The sequence below is a fragment of the Apteryx mantelli genome, chromosome 2 (genome assembly GCF_036417845.1).
Source record: "Apteryx mantelli isolate bAptMan1 chromosome 2, bAptMan1.hap1, whole genome shotgun sequence".
Lineage (NCBI taxonomy): Eukaryota > Metazoa > Chordata > Aves > Apterygiformes > Apterygidae > Apteryx > Apteryx mantelli.
The window spans coordinates 149,409,478-149,431,253 of NC_089979.1; the positions used below are offsets into that span (position 1 = coordinate 149,409,478).

Below are 21,776 nucleotides of genomic sequence, written 5' to 3' on the forward strand. Positions count from 1 at the left end.
TTCAAAATCACTTACATGTCAAAGACGCTGCATGAAATTGAAACCTTTACTAATGCCAAGGTTTGACCCAGGATCCAAAATAAGTCTGCATGTACAGACCCTTGTACCTACACAAAGCACCAATTACTTCAAATAAGGTTTTGTCTGTGCACTAGAGTCCTCCCATGTGGAGCCAATTACTATAGCAGGGCCATTATATGGTTCATTTCCCCATATCAGCTTGGCAAGAGGTGTACATGGGCGTTGGAAGTGCAAAAGATCCTTCATTAATAAAGTGCCTCTAACATAAGTACATGCATTATAACATTTAAAGTTACAATAAACACTTCTTCCCCGAGAAGAGAATGTACAAAACAGTAAATAGTACAGGATAGTTTACAATTTGAACAATATTTTTCAAGTTTTTCTTTCTGGTCCAGCAGTAAAATCAAATTAACTTAAAAAAAGAAAAAAGGAAAAATAGCCCACCTTAATAATGAAGTTGATACTTAATCTATAAAGCAAATTCCTAACAATATTTGATAATTCTTAAGAATGTTGAGAGCCAGCAGAATTTGAACACAAGGTATGAGAAAATATCAGAATTGCATGCTCTTCAATAAGTACAGTATTTTTATAACAGCAGAAGCTCTGATATCACTTATTGATTATGTCTGGTAACGTTCCATTCCTAAATGGAAAAGTTGTTGTTTGAAATAATTATTATAAATAGGAACAAATCACTTGAGTATAAAAATCTCTTCCCCATTGGAAGTACTGAAGCTCCATCTAGAGGCTTTTCTTCCTCTACTGTCATTTGTGGTATATGTAATATCATCTAGAAATGTGAACAATATTAAATGTCAGAGGCTTCCTTTGTACCTCCTCTTTTGTTATTCATAATGGGTTTTTGCCCTGAACCTTTGCCTGGCAACACTAGCTCCTTCACTGCCATCAAGTGGTAAGAAACCAAAACTGAACTTAAAAATGTAAAGACTCAATAATCAGATTAAATGATCAGTATAGCAGAGAGACAACTATACATGCAGAATACTGAAAATCTTTGTGGTTCTTGTAACTGAAGTTCTGGTACCTACCCTACAACACTCAGAAGCCTCGCACAATAAATTCAGCAATGCTTCCAAAATCTCTTTTTTGTTAGTTTCATTTTTACTTCATATTGCACAGAATAAATATCTACATTCATATTCCCTCAACATTGTATTTCGAACACACATGCATCACTAGAGAAAGAATTTTTAAGTGATAATATATGCAATACTTTCCACTTGAGCAATATTGGATTCAGCAGTTAGAAGAAATACCATAACGTAATTAGAAGGAACACCATAAACATCTCCTTGGACTTAGTGTTGCCTATTATCTCAAAAAAAAGGGCAAAGCAGCAGCACATCTCTTCGGCAGTGTCTAATGCTGCAAGTATGTAGCTGTGTCAGTCTCTGCCTTTGTGCTCTCCAGCTGTAATCAGCTGGGGACATTTGCTATGTCAGGAGAAGCCTTAATGCACTACAACCAAAACTGGCCTGTGGGGAAACAAATACTGAACATGCCAAAAACCAGGGGGGATTTGTCTAGATCAAATAGGAAGGGTAAAAGACTAATGAAGTAACAGTAGAATGGAGCCAGGCTGAAAGACCTTGATTTACTTCAGTTTCAACCACTTGAGAGACTTAGATATAACTACTCCTACAGTCCCCTATCACTCCTACATACCATGCTGTAAATTACAGAAATTCCCCAAGGTTTTTACCATGGCTTAGAATAGCTCTAAAATAAACTTTATAGTAAACATACAGTGAAAACTACATGAACTGCTATGTACCTGCCATTCCATACACACAACCTTATTTCACTCTACTTCCTCGTCAACAGTTATTGCAATTGGGTATTCTGTCCATGACAAAAGATAAAGTATAAGACTCCTTGGTGTTGTCCTGTTAGACAGCCTAGTGACTAGCATACACAATGGAGCTTCAGAATTCAATTTCTGTTGCAGAAATTTTTGAAAGGAAAAATGAATAATTATTGGATTGAAAAGAACAGAAGAAATAATATTCTCTCTACCAGAGATATGCTATGCCTTATCAATACTTCATTAGTAGGGAAAGAAGAAATCATAGCTATTTCTATCAAATCCTGTGCCTACCAGTCCACACATTAAATCTGTACGGAGCAAGTCCTGGGTGGCCACTCACCTACATTAACAGAGAGAAGTGCTCTCTCTGCTGAAAAGGAGGCTGATGCAAAGTAGTCTGTTACAATTTTTCCACTAGGAAAGCAAACCTCCAGAAAGCCAAATCATCCAGCTGGAAAAGGTCTGTCTAAAAGATCTGACTTTTGTGTTTGCTTGGCCTGGGAACCCAGACTACATGTCTAAAGACACTTACATTCGAGATCAGCAATTTTCAAACACGGTTGCAAGAAATTCTGCTTCACAGAATCACAGAATCACAGAATCACTGAGGTTGGAAGGGACCTCTGGAGATCATCTAGTCCAACCCCCCTGCTCAAGCAGGGTCACCTAGAGCACACTGCACAGGATTGCATCCAGGCGCATTTTGAATATCTCCAGAGAAGGAGACTCCAGAAAAATACTTCAAAATACTCATTACTACTACTACTTCAAAATACTCATTTGTATAACACTTAACTATAATCATTTGTATAACACTTGACTGCTGCAATTGAGACCATATCAAATATTTGTTCAAGAATGACTGGAGAAAACCGCAGATAATAGAAGTATATGCTATGAAAGCTAGGACAATTCTTCTGCAACATTGGGAAAGGAAGAATAGGATTGACACTGACATGAAGAATTTAAAATGGTTCTTCAGAAATGACATGAGGAAGAAGAGACCAAAAACCTGATGGACAAGAGCTAGAAATCTGTCTACAAGCAAAGAAGAAAAGACAAATAATGTAAAAGTGTATGAGGATTAAAAAAAGAGCAAGAAAATAAAAGAATAAGGGAATATAGAGATGAACTATAACATGCAGCCTAAAGCTGAATGCAGCTTTAAGCAGGATGAAGCACTAACTCCCAGCTGCTTGGCAATTCAGTCTTGAGGTCCAATTGAAAAGCCAAAAACAATTTTAGACAGTCATTTTAGTTACAGAAAGCATAGGGATTAGACAAAGAGCCTGTTCCTAAAGTAATTAAGATGTAAGTTAACCAGGAGCCGCTTTAGCTACTGAGCTGAAAGAAATAGCTGAATTTATGACAAGCAGTGAAAACCACAGTAAAATTTGATGGCAGTAGGAATACTTTTAAAAACAAACAAACAAACCGCACAATAAAGAGAAAAGATGACCTCCCAGATTAAAAGTGACAAACAGAAGTAGAATACATTGGAAATTAAAAAAAAAAAAAATCCATAGTTTTTCTTCCTGAACATAACTTTATGTAGTTCAAGCTGACTATAGCACTTTAAGGGAGGCATCCAATACACTGATATGAAAAAGTTATCAGAGAAAGGATGCTTTGCAAATTACAGATATCTCTGACTGGAAAGTATAGTTCTTAATGAAAGCACGAAAGAAAGAAAAAGGGGAACGAGAAGGCAAAGTACAGAATACACTCAAGCAGGACACAGAACTGCCAGACCATTCACTTTTTCAGCCTCAAAGTTAGAATAAGAAAAAAAAATGGTACATAAGCCATGGAAAATGTCATTGAAGAAGAGAGAATAATTATTAGCTCCAGCGGCCGCATGGACAATTCCGGCAAACGGCGATGCAGAAGGTCCTGAAGATGTAGTTACAAAGCCTTGACAACACTTGAGTGCCGCAGCTGGCTCAGCAGCTCTCAGCTGCGGCCACCAGGGACTTCATCTGCTGCCATTGTTAAAGAAAAATGCCCAGTTGACTCCCACCAACCATGCCGTCTTGATGAAAAATAAAGCGTGAGGCACAGCAAAGAACAAGAAGCTATTTAGGTAACCGTCTCAACCTGCATCAGTATTCTGGGACTGACAGTGTGAAGACAGAGAGATTTAGTTTGGGGAAAAAGGCAAAAAAAAAAAAATCCATGATGCCCAGTTAGGTAATGGCTAGTGAGGACCATAAATCTGTTGCCAAGTATTAGACTGATCTAGAAAATGAAGCCCTGGTGGGCAGGTCTAAATGGATCTGCTATAGATGTCTAGAGAAGAATCAAGTGACTGAAGAGAGGGAGGGAAAAAAAAAAAAAGAACAGGTTGCTCATTTTGAGGATTTGTTTTGGATCTCTTCTGGGTGAAGGAAGTAACCAAGAGCAAGAGAAACAGAACCTTCTGGAAGCCTAGGGCAAGCATCTGCTTCCTTTTGGGGCCGCCTGTGTTTTTTCTAATAGTAGCTGGAAGGAAACACTGCTTTGCCATCCTGTATCACGAAGGGACGATCCCTCAGACTCTAGAGGGAGAGCTCTGGCTTCAAAATTAAAGATCAGCTCATCTGAAACACTCTCTGGACTGGGTTGCCAGAAAAGGGGGAAAGCTTCCGTAGTTTTCCAAAACAAAACCACCAAAATCCAACTTACAGAGGAATCAAAGGTAAAAAGCCTGGTAAGCAAGACGTAATGCAAAGTGCCATCAAAAGATCAGCAATGATTCTTTCAAAGATCAACTTTTTTCCTTGGTCTATATTAGCAACTCCAGTATGTTTTCTAAATTACGTATGCTTAAAATCAAACACAAGTTTTTGAGCACTTATACCAGAGCACATGCACTGATTCTTACAAAGATCACTTACTCAATACTTACCTTCAAACTGTAGCTCAGAAGAGCTCGAGTTTGTTAGGCAATCAGCAAAGGTGGCCGTGAAGGACAGCCCCGAAGCAACACACGCTTGCCGGGCACACTGCTCTGCTGGGCTCCCCTGCTTTCCGCTCGCCAGCGTTAAGACTGAGCAAAGTGCTATCCCCCACTGTATCACACCTCACTAAGTGATAAATTTTACACTAGTAACTCATCTAGAGTATTTTTTCACTTCTCGTAATGATATGTGTCCTTAATCGAGTCACTATAAAGACAAAACATCTCTGAAGTAGAAGGCCTACTTTCATGGCACCTGCTGCCAATAGATGAATCTATGTTATTACTGACATTCAATGGGCCCCAGAGCACAAGCAGTTATTTGACTAGGAGGCAGAATAGCACCTAAGACTGAATAATTATCTCAAACACTTTTATCCCAGCCTCGCATTTTTCTGCACACAAATTAACAACTTGTATATTAATTTAGTCATGCAAAGACACAGGCAAAAAATTAAAAAAAAAAAATCAGCTGAATTCCCACATTTCACAACATTCTGTGTTTCACTGTTAGCAACGTCCTTCAAGGACTCTGCCTTCTTATGACCACCACTTCAGGACTCACACCATCTCATCTTTATATGGGACACTGGTTTCATAATGTAGGTGGACAAAAGGCCAAGCTTTTGCCATGAGAGTTTAATCATTATTATTTTCCAGCTCTGTCAACTTATGCCAGATTCCATCTCCTTATATACTCCAATCTTCATGCCTAAATCCATTAATGGATTTTTTTTTGGTTTTGTTTTTTCTAGGAAGGTTGCATTTTTTTTGTGGGTTCTTTTTTGCTGTTTTTTGGGGGGAAGGCGCTGTTTTTTTTTTTTTTTAAAGTGGAGAGTCCAAAAGGCATCTCTGTTTGAGCAAGCTACCCCTCAGAAATGACCAAAATAATTATATTATTAAAATGTCCTTTGAATCTGGTACTCAGAAGAAGAGCAGAAAGGACTGTAATATATTTATTTCTTTCAGGCTTGCAGCCAAACAGCCTGGGACTCTACAAGCAATCCTTGTACAAGGTGAGGTGGGTTTTTTTGGGTTTTTTTTCAACGTTAATAGCAAGTTCTGCTCTTGGAGCTGGAATTGGAAATACTCAGTGTATTTTTCCTAACTGGACTACAAAATATTGAATATCTGATCAAGATACAATTCTGTCTTAACTGAGAAATCAATTTCAGAAGCCAACCTAGCACAGTACTGTCTTTCCAGCCATAGTATCAATCTGATCATGTCTAAGCAACTGTCATGTGAGACCCTTATACATCATGACAGCAGACAGGACAACCAATACCCTGATAATGATGGGATACTGTTAACTTAGTGACAGTGTCTTGGAGTTAATCTGCTAGAAAAAAGTACAGAAGCTACAGGAATGCATTCTACATATTCCAGAAGTGAAGACACTGAAGTTTTACAGCCTTCTGCTTTCTTTGCACCAGAAATCAAGAAGACACCTTGATCCTGTAAACAGTTTTTAGAATAGTAGTCAAGTTTTCTTTAAGAAAAAAGAACCACCTTTTTTGCTAAAAACCTGAACCTTGAGGAAAGCAAACACACAGAAGACAGATGAAATTAATTTCTAGACAGAAAACAAGGACATCAGTGTTCAATGTTAAACAGTGCTTACGTTTACAAATACATTTGCAAGAGAAGTCGACATTCTGTAATGCAAAATGGCAATCTGTGCAAAGGCATTTTTCAAAACAAATAATGCCCCAGCTTATTTTCTAGACTTCAAATACTACTGAAGTGAATACAAACAGATGTTCTTGGGCTGAAATCTTTATAAAATCACGGTTTAAAACAGCCCACGCAATATCAGGATTAAAGTTCTCTGTTACTAAGGTAAGATTTTTACTTCAAGTGCATTTCTCTCTAACTCTGCTCCTTCTTTAGAAGGAGATTGTAACACTGTCTAAACACTCTGAATTTAAACACAGTATCCTCAGATTCACAAGATATTGACAAAACTAAACACTGTGTTTTTACCCCAAAATCAAGATAAAGCTAAGACAAGTGTGATAAAAAACAGCTGCAACACTAATAATGTTTAATTACATCTATATATTGCAATTTACTTTTACGCTACAATGACAAATTGGAGCCTACACAGGAAAATCCTCTGCTCCCCGCACCTAGTATCTGCAAATGTAGACTTCCAGGAAAATGCAGTCTGATTTAGTCTTTCATCACAACATACTTTTTGGTAGTTTCTACTTGTTTAGGTTCTCAAACTTGGTCTCTCAGTGCATCATTTCAGCAATGCAGATGTTAGCAAAGAGCCAGATCTACTCCAGTCACATCTCTTGTCATTAGCTAAGGTGCACAGCATGGAAGCAAAGGGCAGGATTAGCTGCAGGGTTTCATTTCTTCGGGTAGTAGAACTGTGCTAAAACATTGAAATATATTTGATTCTGTAGAACTCTCAGCTTAAATATGGTCACTTAAAGTTCCTGCAGTTCACACAAATTATCTACTGTAAGGTTTATTTTGCAAGTTTCTATTTTTAAAACTTCTAGAAGTGATGGCATATCATCATAAAATTCTGGCACATCTTTCTCAACAGTTCAATGCTAGTATCAAAATAAAAAGCTTAGCCAAAAATGTAAAAAGTGAAGTTTTTGCAATGATTTATACAACTGGAAAAAAAAATCTTACTTAATCTGGTAGGAATGAGCAAACTAATAGCTAGTAAGTGGCAACATCAAAAGTAAGAACTATACCAAAATAAGTAATTTCACTAATTCCAAAATAACTTATGTACATCACAACAAGAAGCTTTCTGTGGAATTAATAAATCTACAGAATTATTAGGGTATAAAGATATTGATCAAAGGATTAATCAAAAGGAAAAAGTTTGACTTTTGCATAAATCTTAACTCAAGTAATAATACAGACCTAAGCCTCCATTTTACCTTCTGAAAAGAGAACTATTGTCAGAGTAAGGTGTTACAGAGTTAATGCTAGTTACTAAATGAAACAAAGTTACGAGAAGTGGACAGCTTGGTCTTAAATTCCTTCAGAATATCTCAGTTTAAGGCCTGAGCTCTTAAGAAAATGTGTTTAATCATATGTGAATATCGGTATAACAGGAAAATTGCATAACAGCAGCTATTCTTTCTTCAAATGATCAATGACTATAATGACAATTTGGTGGATTATGCACCAGTTCCAGTAGAATTTGTGGAACATGTAGCTAAAAAAAAAAAAAAATTGTAGACTATTTCTTTCTTATTTTTTAAATACAGACTTCTTTACTTGTCAGAGCAAACTAAAATGGCAATTTATTTGCCTTTTCAAAACTACTTTATTTTGTAAATATAATCAAAAGCAGGATGCTAGCTAGAGATTGCTTGATGACAAAAGTGTAAAAGTTTCATTCAGGAATAGGCTACAGCTAAATTGTATGAGTCTTTCCTGTTGGATACATTGTAGAGATTCCCACACCAATGCATTCTTTGCAGCTGACAGGCCAGAGGAGCTAACTCAGCCCAAAATAAATATACAGAGGTATTACACCAAACAGGTAAGATGGATGTTTAGACATCTCCAGGACCAGATGGCTTTCACCAGAGCCTTCTGAAGGAATTTACATGCAAAGTTGCAGAACTGGGGGCCAAGGGAGGTGACCCAGACTTGCAAACTGCCATGCTGCCAAAGAGCCAGCAAGCTGCCAGTGCAACTCCAACCACAAAAAAAGGCTTTAGAAGGTATTCTGAGAATTACAGATGAGCAAGTCTAACACCCATCCTTGGTAAAGGCAGTAGAGTCTATTAAATAAAGTCACTAAGGACAGAGATAAACATGGTCTGTTGCGAAAGAGGCAGCACAGCTTCTGCAAAGAGAAGCCCTGCTGCACTAACCCACTGGGGTCCTGCAAGTGCAGCTGTAAGGATATGCAGAAAGGGGGTCCAGTAGGCACAGTATATTCCAATTTTGAAAAAGCTTCTGACAAGGTTCCACAGCAAAGGTTATTAAAGAAACTAAGCAAGGTTTAATGGTCTCTTTTCAGGACAGAGAAAGGGCAGCAGAAAGGTTCCCTGATGGGGGGATTGGTGCTGGGACTGGCTTATTCAGTGCTTTCAGTGGCAACCAAAAAGGGGACCATACAGTGCAAGCTCCAAGTGTGCAAGTGATGCCACTTTTTTGGTACTCAGATATCAGGCGCTGGTACGGGAATGCCAGAAGAAACTCCCAGACTGAGTGATCTGGCAGAACTATGACAAATGACCTTTAATGGAGGTAGATGTAAGGTGACAGACTTAGGGAAAAATAAACTAAGCCATGCCTACGCAATGCTGAACTTGGAATTGGCAGTTATAAACCATGACGGGATCTTGGACTTACTGCTGGCAGCTCTCTGAAGCCACTGTGGAGCGGCAGCCGATCAAAAGGCACCATGAGGATTGCACCTGCTAACATCGCTGATCAAACAACTGCGGCAGATGAGGGAGTACAGGGGGGAGTGAACCACAAAACACACTGGGGTTCACATGCTCTCCCCATCTAGCACCTTCTATTGCCCCTGCATTTATTATTTTTATTTAAGAAAGGAGTGTGAGAGTCAGATGTATAAATAGGAAGCCAAGAGGGGAACCTAGAGCAGCGTACACTGATAGCATCCAGCGCACCTTGAAGGCATCCAAGAGGCTTGTGGATGGCACCCAGGGGTGCCCTACCTGGAGACTGAGAAAACAGGCCCCCACAATCACGAGGATCCACTGCTGGAGATGAAATACTAGACTATTATTAAACTTGTGAAATAAACCAAGATAAGATAAAGATGTGTTTTAAAAAAATCAGTTACTGTTCTGGATTACAAATAGGATAAGAAAAAAAAATACTATTTATTAATAAACACATGTTTCTCCAAGAAATAAATCCTCTTTGGAAGTCACACTGCATGACACCACTGAGGAAAAGATTACAGAATTTAAAAAGGAAAAAGGTATCTCCAGTGATCAAAAGAATATCTGATTACATGGAGATAGTGATTTTCAACTGACGAATCAGAGGCCCCTGGAAATCTGTGAGCTAACTACTTCATCCTTCAGAACCACAAAGCCAATCGTCAGTATATCTAAGTTCACTAACCAGAACCTGCACCTTCACCAGAAGACACCATTAAGGTGTCTACACCTCACTAATGTGCAAGTGTGCATGATTTAAATGCAACTGTGTAAAAGGCATAAAATCGTGATTCAGGAAAGTAGCAAATCAGTAACTCATTGATAGGTTAGTCTCTATCTGTCCATTAGAGGAGTGTATTTTGTTTGCAAAATTAACACAGCCTTCTGTTTAAGCATCCGCTATTGCTCAAGCAGATAACACAAAGACCAGACAGAGTTATTCACTAAATGGACTACTGGTGTGCTCCAGCATGGATACTCTGTATTATGTAACTGAACAGGAATGCAAGTCAGTTGTACTTTATTTTTAAATACAGCACATAACTTCATAAAAAAGAAGGTTGTTGTTCTTTTGCCATTATCATTTGCTAAAGAAAACTGACAACTGACTGGCTGACATCTTCAACCTGTAGTTCAGCTGTTAAAATGCTGTTCTCAGTAGGTACAGCCCAACCAGTGAATTCAGAGTTTTGTTTGAATGTTGTTGTGTTATCTTGTAGTACCAAAAAGGTACTGCTGATTCTGGCATTGCTCACTATGAAATGGTGATTATTAACTATAAAAGCTGCTCTAAATCAGTTGGAAATTCAATAAAACATCGATCAATCAGGCTTCAGAATCATTCACAGTGTATGTCAGCAGCAGGTAACAACAACTATTGCCCCTTAAATGAGAACCTATTCATCCCAGATCAGTGCAGTAAGTCCACTTCACAACTTTCTCATTTGCTTTTTTTGGTCATTTGTTTCCTTCAACAAGCAAAAGCACTTTGTTAGTTGGGAAAGCACTATTTCAGAATAACAGCCTATATATAAAAACAAGATTATATTTCTTCCTTCTCTCTTTATTCAGAGTAAGATTGGAGAGCAACTTTGTTTCGAAAGCTCCTTTGCATCTTCTGGTTTTCTCCAGAAGTTTTCTAGATCAACACGAAAAGGAGAAACTTTGGATCTAGCAGAGAAGATGGAGTGACTCTGAATTTTCTACTGTTTTCATTCCACTGTTCATTTGCTGGACATCAAGAAGTACAGGACATAAGGTCTGATCCAAGTCATTAAAGAAATTTGTACTTAAGCAGTTTGTCAGATCAGAGCCCGATGATATAACAGCCTGTTACAAGCTCTGTTAGTAGGGTTATAATCCTGCTTTAAAGTGCTATATTTAAACTGAATTATTGTTTACATAACTAACATATACTGTATGTACAACATACACTGCAGACATAACCTTGTTTACATACCACTCTTTACAGGTAGCTAGCAACATCCAAACACTGTTGATAAACAAAAAACAGAAAACCCTACAATTTGATTTAGGAAAAAACAAAACAAAACAAAATTTGAAGCTTCAAAAAAAAAAAAATAGTACTGTTTAGCAACCCAAAATTGAGAGAAGCAAACTTTTAAAGGACAGGGCATACTGCTATGCAAAAGGGAGAAGAGTGCAACAAGCAAATCTAAGGAAAAACTGCAATTTTTTCAAATGACATTAATTTCTTAGAAAGCCCACTGAGATGTTGTGGAACACTAAAAACATGATTTCAGATATATATGATTTTCCTCCTTTTATTCACTTTAATTTCAGAACTATTCTCATAGAAGAAAAGTCTTTGTTATGTAGTGGTTGCTTATACTCTTGTTCCTTACTGGTTCAGTGGTGCAACACCACCACAGGCTCTTTGCAGCAGAGCCAGTAAGGAGTAAGGACCATTTCTTCTAAGGAATAAATGCTTAAAAACAACAAACAAACAAAAACCCTCTGCCAAGAAATACTTCACCTTAAAGTTAAAACAGCATCACAAATACCTCCAAATACTTCTCTTAAAGCTGTACTTCTTTCTAGATTTCATGAGAAAACTGTGTTAATCTTCATTCTAGAGTGTGTCTATACAGAGTATAAAAAGTTCTTTGTTCAACAGATTGAAATAAAAGCTGGCTTTAAGATTTTTCATCACACAATTTTAGACACATAAGCATGATTACTATCATCCGCAGTAGTCAAGTAGCAGAAAGCCCTTTGGGAAGTCATTTCCAAAACTGTAACTCAGCCCGAATTATTAATTAGGGCTGTTTTAGATTCCTAATGTAGGCACATATATGAAAAGTTCAGCAAAGGAAATTAATCCAAAACAAGCACAAGCAACAAGACAGAGAGCTGTTTTTAAGAAGCAAAGAGCAGCAGAGGCCATCAACATATGTTATCGTTCCTCACCAAGAGGCTGGTCACTCCCTCCAGAGAATTACAAGTCAAACCTCTAGGAAGAAAAGAATAGCCCATTTTGTATTTCTGCAATTTGAAGATCAAGTTACTATGGATGCATCCTTAAAGAATTAGGGAAGTGGAAAGTATACGAAAAGAAGGAGAACAGCTGAAGCATTACTGCTGCTGAAGAAAGAAAAAAACCAACAACAACAAAAAAACCCACACAGTAATTCTTATCCCTTTAAGAGCACACTGCATATTGTTAGTTCCCTTGGGTTCCCAACCATAGCAGTTTCCTGTTGGTATATGTCCTTCTACAGAGCAAGAAAGGAGAAAAACATAATCTGAAAAAAAAAAAGCAGAAAAGTATTACAAATGAATTGCCAGGGAACATCAAAGGTAAGTGTCTCTAAAACTACTCCTAATGGATAGATTCTGAAACACTTTTGTATTTTTAAGAAAGGAGGCAACAACAGTCAAAACAAAAAGAAACAGATTTCTTCCTTGGACAACTTCCAAGCAGAAAGTTCGTACAAAACCATACCCCCCCTCCCCAAAAAAATCTAATTTAATGGAAAATACAAATTTTATAAATCTAGATGTCTCAAGCATTTTTAAAGATAGTCAATTATGAACAAATGCATAAGGAAACATTATGCATACCTGGCACTTATATAATACAATACATATAATATCAGCAGATTATCTGAGAGTTAAGCATTGTTAAAAAAACACAAGAAAACCCATATTTTGCACCGTCCTCAGTCACAAATCTACTCAGAGTTATCATAACTGGTTCTCTATGGCCACTCTTCTGAGCAATTAAACTAGAGTCTGCAGTTCAGAACAACTTTGTTCTACACATTTCAAGTGAATTCTCTCAGCAATGACTTCACACAATTGGAATAATTTAGGTTTTGATAAACAGCAGATTTTCTAGAACTGCTGAAAATCTCACTTCTACGTACAATTTTTCTGTTTATAAGTAACAGACTCAAATATGAAGCTTAGAAGCATGAAGGGAGGCTGCATTATGTTTCAATTACTTACTGCAAAAAACATGCGATTACTTTTATGGAATAAACTGATAAAATTGTAGAACACATTACAGCCAAAGACACTAGTAATGTAACTTTGTTTGGATTTTTAATTCTATTTTTGTTTGGACTACTGCAATAGTGTCTATTATTGCCTAGAAGTTGAGAGTATATTGATTTTTTTGGCTGTAATTGCTTTAACAGGAGCCAATTCTTCAAGTCAAAAAACAGATTTTGAAGAACCCCTCCCCTCATCCATCATTCAAAGCAATCTCCTAAAGCTGTGCATTTCCTAAGATCCCTCACTGTCCAAATACAGTCTGCTATTATTATAACCTAGTTGTGTGTTACAGAAGATAATTATTTTGACAGTTTTGAGCAAGGAAGTTGCTGAAACATATTTCATTTTTCAGATAGAGAACTCTGTGATGCTGTGAGTAATGGTGCATTAAACTCTGATGCCTTCCAAAACTACTAGGCCTGCTTAATATGTATTTTGAACAAGAAGTAGAAGACAGTATTGAAAGAGGAATCTAAATCAAGAATTTATACCATTAGATATCATATTTCATTGCTGGTCCAATAACTTTGATTCCTCAAAGGTAAGTGTTTTTGAGACATTGAGCTTTACGTGGCTCCAGGTCACTTCGTAGCACAAGACCTTCAAAGGTCACAGTGGATAACCTATTCGTCACGCAAAGATAAAATCATCTTACAAAACAAAGTAAAAAAAACAATCTGAAGCATATAGTTTTGACACAGTCATCTGAAAAAATGATACTATGATTGCTTAAGTGTGAAGCTCTATCTCGCTATAAGACCAAATATTTCCAAAGCTTGGAAGACTGAGCCAGTATCATCAACCCACATTTTCTCAAAACATTTGCAGATGATGCATACTCCATAGTTTTAGTAACACTGCACCCACATGTTACCCTTAAAAAGCAACAGGGAAGGAACAGCCTTAAGTGTCAAAAGAGCAAACTGAGTCTTTGGAGCGTGATCCAGCTTGACACCTAGAACAAAAAGAGACCGCTGCCCATTTTAGCCCACTGAATTTCTTGGCTATCCCTCCTTATTTCCCTCCCTCATTGTGCTTATGTGTGTCTTGTCTGCCAGGGGAGACAGACGACCTATTTGGGTATAGGTAGGCTGTTTTTCCTGAAGAGGATTCCTTGAATAGGTAAGGCTCACCTTCACTTGCCTCTTCCCACTTGAGGGGACCACTCAGTGTACTCAAAGACTCCAAAAGCTCTATAGCAAGAATATTCTCCTTTTTCTGGATTTCTTTTCTGGACAGTGATCCAGTCAAAAGCAGAAGTATTGCAGCGCCAGATTACGTAACATTTTGATGGCTTCAGGAATAGCCATTCTTTCTGAAACACAGATTACCAAATTTATGTTCAAGAGCTTCTATTTTCATAACCTATGAATCCACAACTGTAGAACTGCAGTGATGGGACTACTGCAGCTCAGTGAGAAATCAGTCACCACACTTGCATAAAACAGACTATTCAAGAACTTATTATAGAGGATTTTCTTAAATCTCCCGTAATGTCTGGTAACAGTGAAACAGCCACGCACTTTGCTGCAGGGCTCATCTCTGATAAGGTCCTCATAGGGTAACGTCAAGAGGTAAAATTCAGCATAAGCCATTTACCATAAGCCATAGTCTTATAGGTGCATCTACCTCAGTTTTTTAGCGCAGTTCAGGAATGCACATGTAAAACAAACCTCCTTATTGTTCCTACTGACTGCACATCATAAAGTGGTCCTCGAGTGGATGAACTGGATTCATTTTGGATGGAAATAAACTGTAAAATGTATTCTAAGAACACAGCTAGTGCACTTCAACACAAAGGGGCCATGGAACCACACTGGAATTAGTCCAACATAAAAAAATTCCCTGCAATGCATACGGTATGGGCATCAATTCCTCAGCATCAGGTGTTGCATTCTAGAGATGCACCCCTGTCAGTCTGTATTACTTGCTAATGAAGACATGGCTTCTCTGTTTCAGGTGCTTATTAGCCCAAAACCTCCAACTCAACTAGAGGGGTTGCAGCTTCTCATAACCAAAGAAATCAGGCTCCTTAGTTTTCACATCTTGAACTTTCTTGAAGTTGCTAACATACTAGCATCTCACAGGCTGTAGGACTAAAAATCAGATTCTGAATGCACGGTTGTGACTTTGTCACATTACAACATTATTTAGCAAAGCCATTGTCTAGCAATGACATGGATGAAATATTCTGACAATCCTGGAACTGGATATATTAATCCAAAGGGGCTAAGTGCAAATTGTTACCTTGACCGATATACAGAAGTTGGTCTCTAGAAATCTGAGGAAAAACTTCTTTTAAAACACAGGTTTTTAACGCAACTCCTATTTCTGAAAGAATACAGCACAGCAGATTATACGGCCACAAGAGCATCACACAAGTATGTAAGTCATTTCTCCAAGAGAAACCCATATAAAGAAGGTACTTCGCTTTGTCTTCAGTAAAAAGTCATTGTTGCAGTTTAGTTGTTTGAGCTTCCAGACATTTAATGAGTGCCACTGACATCTTATGAAAGATCGTTTTCAATTCTTAATGAGAAGTAAAAACACATGAGTACATTTGAGCCTGGTTTAAAATAAATCTGGTATGTCACAAGGAAGGTATAACTTGATCCTGAAGAAAACGTCTCCCTCAACATGTTCAGAAAGTTATATATCTAGTCACAATGTTGGCTAGCAAGCCCCATCCAAGTGTTAATATTCCCTCAGGAATTTGAGGTCCCAGGGACTCTTCTACTGCCTCAAAGGGTGCTTGTAGTATCTTTCAAAGTTTCAAAAACTGTGCAGCAAAACTTTTGCTTTCATGCACTGCATAGACTTAGCAGAATTTTCAATACAGACCTGTTTCCTCATCCAATTATCAGCAGGAATCAAAAAAGATCATTCAGAAATTCCTTGGTCCTAACTGATATATAACATACTGCTCTAATGGCAGAGCTCAGAGAGTTGTGATCAGTGGCACAGAGTCTAGTTGGAGGCCTGTAGCTAGCGGTGTCCCCCAGGGGTCAGTACTGGGTCCAGTCTTGTTCAACTTCTTCATCAATGACCTGGATGAAGGGACAGAGTGCACCCTCAGCAAGTTTGCTGACGATACAAAACTGGGAGGAGTGGCCGATACACCAGGGGGCTGTGCTGCCATTCAGAGAGAGCTGGACAGGCTGGAGAGGTGGGCGGAGAGGAACCTCATGAAGTTCAACAAAGGCAAGTGCAGGGTCCTGCACCTGGGGAGGAATAACCCCAGCCACCAGTACAGGTTGGGGGTTGACCTGCTGGAAAGCAGCTCTGCGGAGAAGGACCTGGGAGTGCTGGTGGACACCAAGTTAAGCATGAGGCAGCAATGTGCCCTTGTGGCCAAGAAGGCCAATGGTATCCTGGGGTGCATCAGGAAGAGTGTTGCCAGCAGGTCGAGGGAGGTGATTCTCCCCCTCTACTCAGCCCTGGTGAGGCCCCATCTGGAGTACTGCGTCCAGTTCTGGGCTCCCCAGTACAAGAGGGATGTGGCACTACTGGAGCAAGTCCAGCGAAGGGCCACAAAGATGATTAGGGGACTGGAGCATCTCTCTTATGAGGAAAGGCTGAGAGAGCTGGGCCTGTTTAGCCTGGAGAAGAGAAGGCTGAGAGGGGATCTTATCAATGTGTACAAGTATGTGAAGGGAGGGTGTCGAGAGGATGGGACCAGACTCTTTTCAGTGGTGCCGAGTGACAGGACGCGAGGAAATGGGCACAAACTGAAACACAGACACTTCCATCTGAACATGAGGAAAAACTTTTTCACTGTGAGGGTGACAGAGCACTGGAACAGGTTGCCCAGAGAGGTGGTGGAGTCTCCTTCTCTGGAGATATTCAAAAGCCGCCTGGATGCAATCCTGTGCAATGTGCTCTAGGTGACCCTGCTGAGCAGGGGGGTTGGACTGGATGATCTCCAGAGGTCCCTTCCAACCTCAGTGATTCTGTGATGGCCAGCATTAGCAACAAAGCTTGTGCATTTTAACACATCTTTGTTTACTCAGCGCACTGCAGAGTGTTGATAACACAAGCAAACAATTTTTCCCTCAAAATTTATTGATCTATTGATCTTGCATTCTAGAACTATCTTACATAAAGTTTCAAAAGACATTTAGAGGCCTGTTGTGCCTTCCTTACTGCAAGCCAAAAATAGTAGAGCAGCAGATAGTTCCCTTGACACCATATATGTTGTTACAGTGAAGAACATATTTTGGCAAGGAGTTCCACAGGTTCTACAGATGCCAAGTTGATTCATCCAGAGCATATCATATTTGCTAAGCAGGTATCAGCTAGTAAAAGATGTAACACACAACATAATTAACTTGATCAGTTCATACGTCAGCCATACAAGCTTATAGTTCCCCAGATCTTCCTGGAATCTTTCCAAAAAGTTGACATCACATTTGCCATGCTCTCATTTTCAGGTAACAAGGTAGTTTTATTACTGAGTCTGCACAGCCTCTTAATTAAGCTATTTAATCTGAGTTTTAAGATGAATACTACTTGATCCTGATCCTTTTGTCAGTTTGAAACTGGCTATACTGAAGTGATTGTTATATTTGATCTGTCAAGAGTTTATGATTCTATTTTCTTCATTTGGACAGAACATCGGTAACCATTTGGCGAGCATGAAAGCATAGTCTTTTCTCAAGCAAAAGGTTATTTCCCCATCTTACTAAGTCAAACTTCTTAGAACAATAATATTTTAAACAAGCCATTTAAGTTAATCACTTCAACAATTTAGGAGCAGCCAAAAATACGAGTAGGTAGTCCAATTCCCAAATTGCTCAGAATAGTAACAGTACAAAAGTAACAATGCAACACTTCCTATTAGCCTACGTTACCATGGGATCTGACGGATTAACAAATCCGATTGTGCCCTTGCATAATAACCAGAGAGTTCTCAGTCTAGGTACTTGGCCATAACACTTGCAGGTTTCTGAGCCAACTTTACCTCAAAGTCAAGCCCTAAGGACAATTACTCTAAGAGCCAAGGCAGTCACAATCTTACTCTTCCTCTGACATTTCACATTCACAACAAAAATCATTTTCTCCATCTCAGTCACCAATCCTGGAAAACACTACAGCAGCTTTAAACCTCCTACTCTGCCAACGCAGGATGGCAGTTACTTAACAATACCGTGAGGCTTCCACAAGGCCCTCCAAAGGACAAAAAGCAAAACTCTCAGTCCAGTGACTGAGAGTATACACTTGCATAGAAAATCATCACCTTTCTCCAATTCTAGGGGAAAATCCAGCAGCCGGGGGCTCCATCAAAGCATGCAAGAGAGCTGCAGGACCTCCCACAATGCCTTCCACACCTTGTCAGCTGAGGTCAGCATCAGCTTCTGACATTGCACATGAGGTTCAACTAGAAGCTAGTACCAGAGTTCTCTCATCAAAACCTAAGCTACTTTAACAGCTTAAGGAAGGGTTGGAGCCATTCCCTATATTTTCCAAAATAAAAGGTGATATGTTTAGAAAAAACTGGCAACCTTGCATACTGCAGTTAACAAACATGGTTGTGCATCTGTGTCTTGGACGCAGAAGTTACATCCTACTTCTCTCTTCCTTTCCCAGAAATACACAAAGGAATAAGGGGTTATCAGGACACACTATAAAGCAGTGATGAACACCAAGAAGAATATAAAAGTATGACAAAACATGATAAAAAAAAAAAAGCAAGCTTTGATAAATGAGAGATTATGAAACAATCCAAAAGCATGGATGCAAAGATTATTGTCACACAATTTCTGTCCCTTTTATGGTAAAATGTCAAGAGAAGCATCTGACCATAAGGAATAAAACCATATCACCAAAACTACAAAAAAAAAAAAATAGCATTCTAGTTAAAGACATTCCAATTAAAATAACAGTGACCTATAAAAAAAAGCAGCCTGCTGCATTGAAATATAGCTTTAAAAAAAAGTAGGAAACCTGAAGAAATATGGAAACAGCACATCTGCAATTATGTTAAATTGAAATGCATTACGGTAAAAGGTAGCTTTATGTTAAGACATCCAAGGTAAGAAACAGAACAGCTAACACTTGCACATGTTTCCATCTCTTGACCCAGTTGCAGGACCTTTCTCAGATGGTAACTTAAACCACTGCAGCTCTCTAGTGAGTCAGTGCAAGCAAGAACCCTACTTCAGTATCTTGTTTGAAGCATCTGGTACAGGTCAGCGCTGGAGAAGCAAGCAGTAGAAACAAAACATACAACATGAAAGAACCTGTAAACCAATAATGTTTCTTCCAATGCTCACCAATTTCTATTTGATTTGGATCACTAAGCCACAGAGTTGAACTTAACTTCAACATTTTTTACTCTATTACCATAATCACAGGTGTATTCTTTTATGCATATAAGGCATCTAACGTAGTTTAAGCTTCAAGTTTTGGCTGCAGTGATATCATGAATGATTAACCTGTACTTATATCTAACAACATCCTCTCATTTGTCTTGCATTTTCCACCAACTTGCTCCCTGCTCGCTTATTACAAGTGATTCAAGTTCTCCATAAAGACTTTTTAGTATCTTGTAAACCCTGGGTAGAAATAAGAACTAGCAGAATGCCTGCCAATTAAAATTAACTACATTATGTTTCATTAAACTTATTGTGCAAGCTGCAGATTCAGCCCTGGAAAAAAGGATTGTGGAACATACTAACACAAAGTTGCATGTCAGCTCTGAACATCATCAATTGAAACAAAAACAAAATTTCATATCCCTATAATAAATAACACTAAAATTGCTTTTCAGGAACTAAAGACTAAATATTTAGGCCCATTAAACTGAACCTTGGGTAGCAGTTTTTGCTGTGTTGTATGCATGATGATAGTGATGATGCTCCACGGTACTTCAACTTCAGATGCTTAAGGAGGAAAGAGATAAGACAAACTCAGAATCCACCAACTATCATCTTATAACCACATCAGGACCCTAATGTACTGAAGACAGCTTCCTCTCTCCTCATAGACACTGCCCTAATGACATACACCTGAAATCATAGTTATTAGTCTCAAAAATTACAATAACTACATCAGAATAGACCTTGAGGCTGTGAGGGAGGCCATTCCAATAGCAGAATCAGCCACCAGAATGTAGAGGTTCTAGGAGGAATAAAGAGCAAAATGTCTTTTGGGGACTCTGGATAAAATAAAATAGATTAAAATAATTTATATCTAATTCCAGGGGAGAGGAATACTGGCTGGAAGAAAGAAACAATAAGGAAGATTGTTAAGGCGCATCAAGAAACATCAAGTGAGATCGTGCATGATAACACAGCAGACTATCTAGCAGATTGAGAAAGGCCAGCAGTGGGGTCCAGGACAAGGAAAGAGTGATGCAAGTTGAAGATGCCAACTGATGGTGAGACCAGAGACAGTGTCTAAAGCATATACAAGGAACATAAGATAAAAACGCTTTGAATAGGAGTTTCTGTCTAGCTTACACATGCAACATCAATGTTAACTGAAGGTGCATAATAAATGTTTTAAAATAATCTTAAGTGATGCTTAGCGAACACAGTGAAGACCATGAACAGTAACCATGACAGACAGAAGGTAAATAAATGTAACAATAGAAAAGCCATTACCACATGGCATGAATGAGAGGAAACAGGAGCTGTGATGCACAAGGTTAAGAAGAGAGGGGACCAGCAGCTGCGCAGAGCGAGGGGAAGAGGAGCGACCATGGTGCCAAGGGTGCGTACGGGCAGCGCAAGGAGAGGCCTGAGCTACGTGTGGGCAGCTGCACATACGTTTGGAGAAAAAGGAGACCTATTCAGAAGAGCAACAGGCAGTGGGAACACCCACGGGTACCTCTGGCGGAGATCTGGGGCAGATTTAAGGTGGGGGCCAGAACGGCTGAAAACGGGAACAGCGCGTAGAGGCGAGACGCCGTGCCGCAGCCCCGGGCCGCCGCGGCAGCGGCACGTGCCGGGGGGGGGGGGGGGGGGGCGCGGTGACAGCGCCCGCGGAGCGCGCAGGGACGCGGGAGGGGGGGCGAGCGGGCCGTGGGCAGCGAGGACGCGGCCGCTGCGGCGGGCAGGCCGGCGGCCGGGAGCGGGGGCGCGGGGCAGGCCGCAGGAGGGTGCGCGGCGGGGCTGGCGGGGCTGGCGCCGCGCTCACCTGCTGCACCCCCAGGAAGTCGTAGAAGCTCTGCGGCACCTCCTCCACCAGGTCGAAGAGCTCCAGGTCGCCGCTGTCCCAGGCGCGGGCGCAGGGCGCCAGCAGCGCCAGCAGCGCCAGCAGCGGCAGGAGGCGGCGGCGCGGCGCGGGCCGCGGGCGGCCCATGACCCCGCCGGGCAGGCGGCGGCGGCGGCGAGGACGTGGCCGGGGCCGGCCTGCCTCGGCCCGGCCCGGCTCGGCTCAGGCCACGCACGCCCCAACAACGGCTCCGCACTGAGGGCAGGCGGCCGCGCCGGCCCCTCCCGGCGAGGCCACGGGGAGGGGAGGCGCTTTCCGCCGGACCAATCGCCGCCGCCACGGTCTGTGACGTCGACTGCCCCGGCAACCGGCGGCGACCCCGGCGCGCCCGCGCGGCGGA

At 40.1% G+C, this 21,776-nt stretch overlaps 1 protein-coding gene across 1 annotated transcript in view; it reads right to left on the reverse strand.

Moving 5' to 3' along the window:
- DNAJC1 (DnaJ heat shock protein family (Hsp40) member C1) overlaps positions 1-21,527 on the reverse strand; it is a 112,700-nt gene extending 91,173 nt beyond the window's left edge. Inside the window, exon 1 of the mRNA XM_067291780.1 lies at positions 21,359-21,527. Coding sequence (XP_067147881.1) covers positions 21,359-21,523 — 165 coding nt within the window. The 5' untranslated portion in view covers positions 21,524-21,527. The remainder of the gene's footprint in view (positions 1-21,358) is intronic.
- Positions 21,528-21,776: the final 249 nt, after the last annotated feature.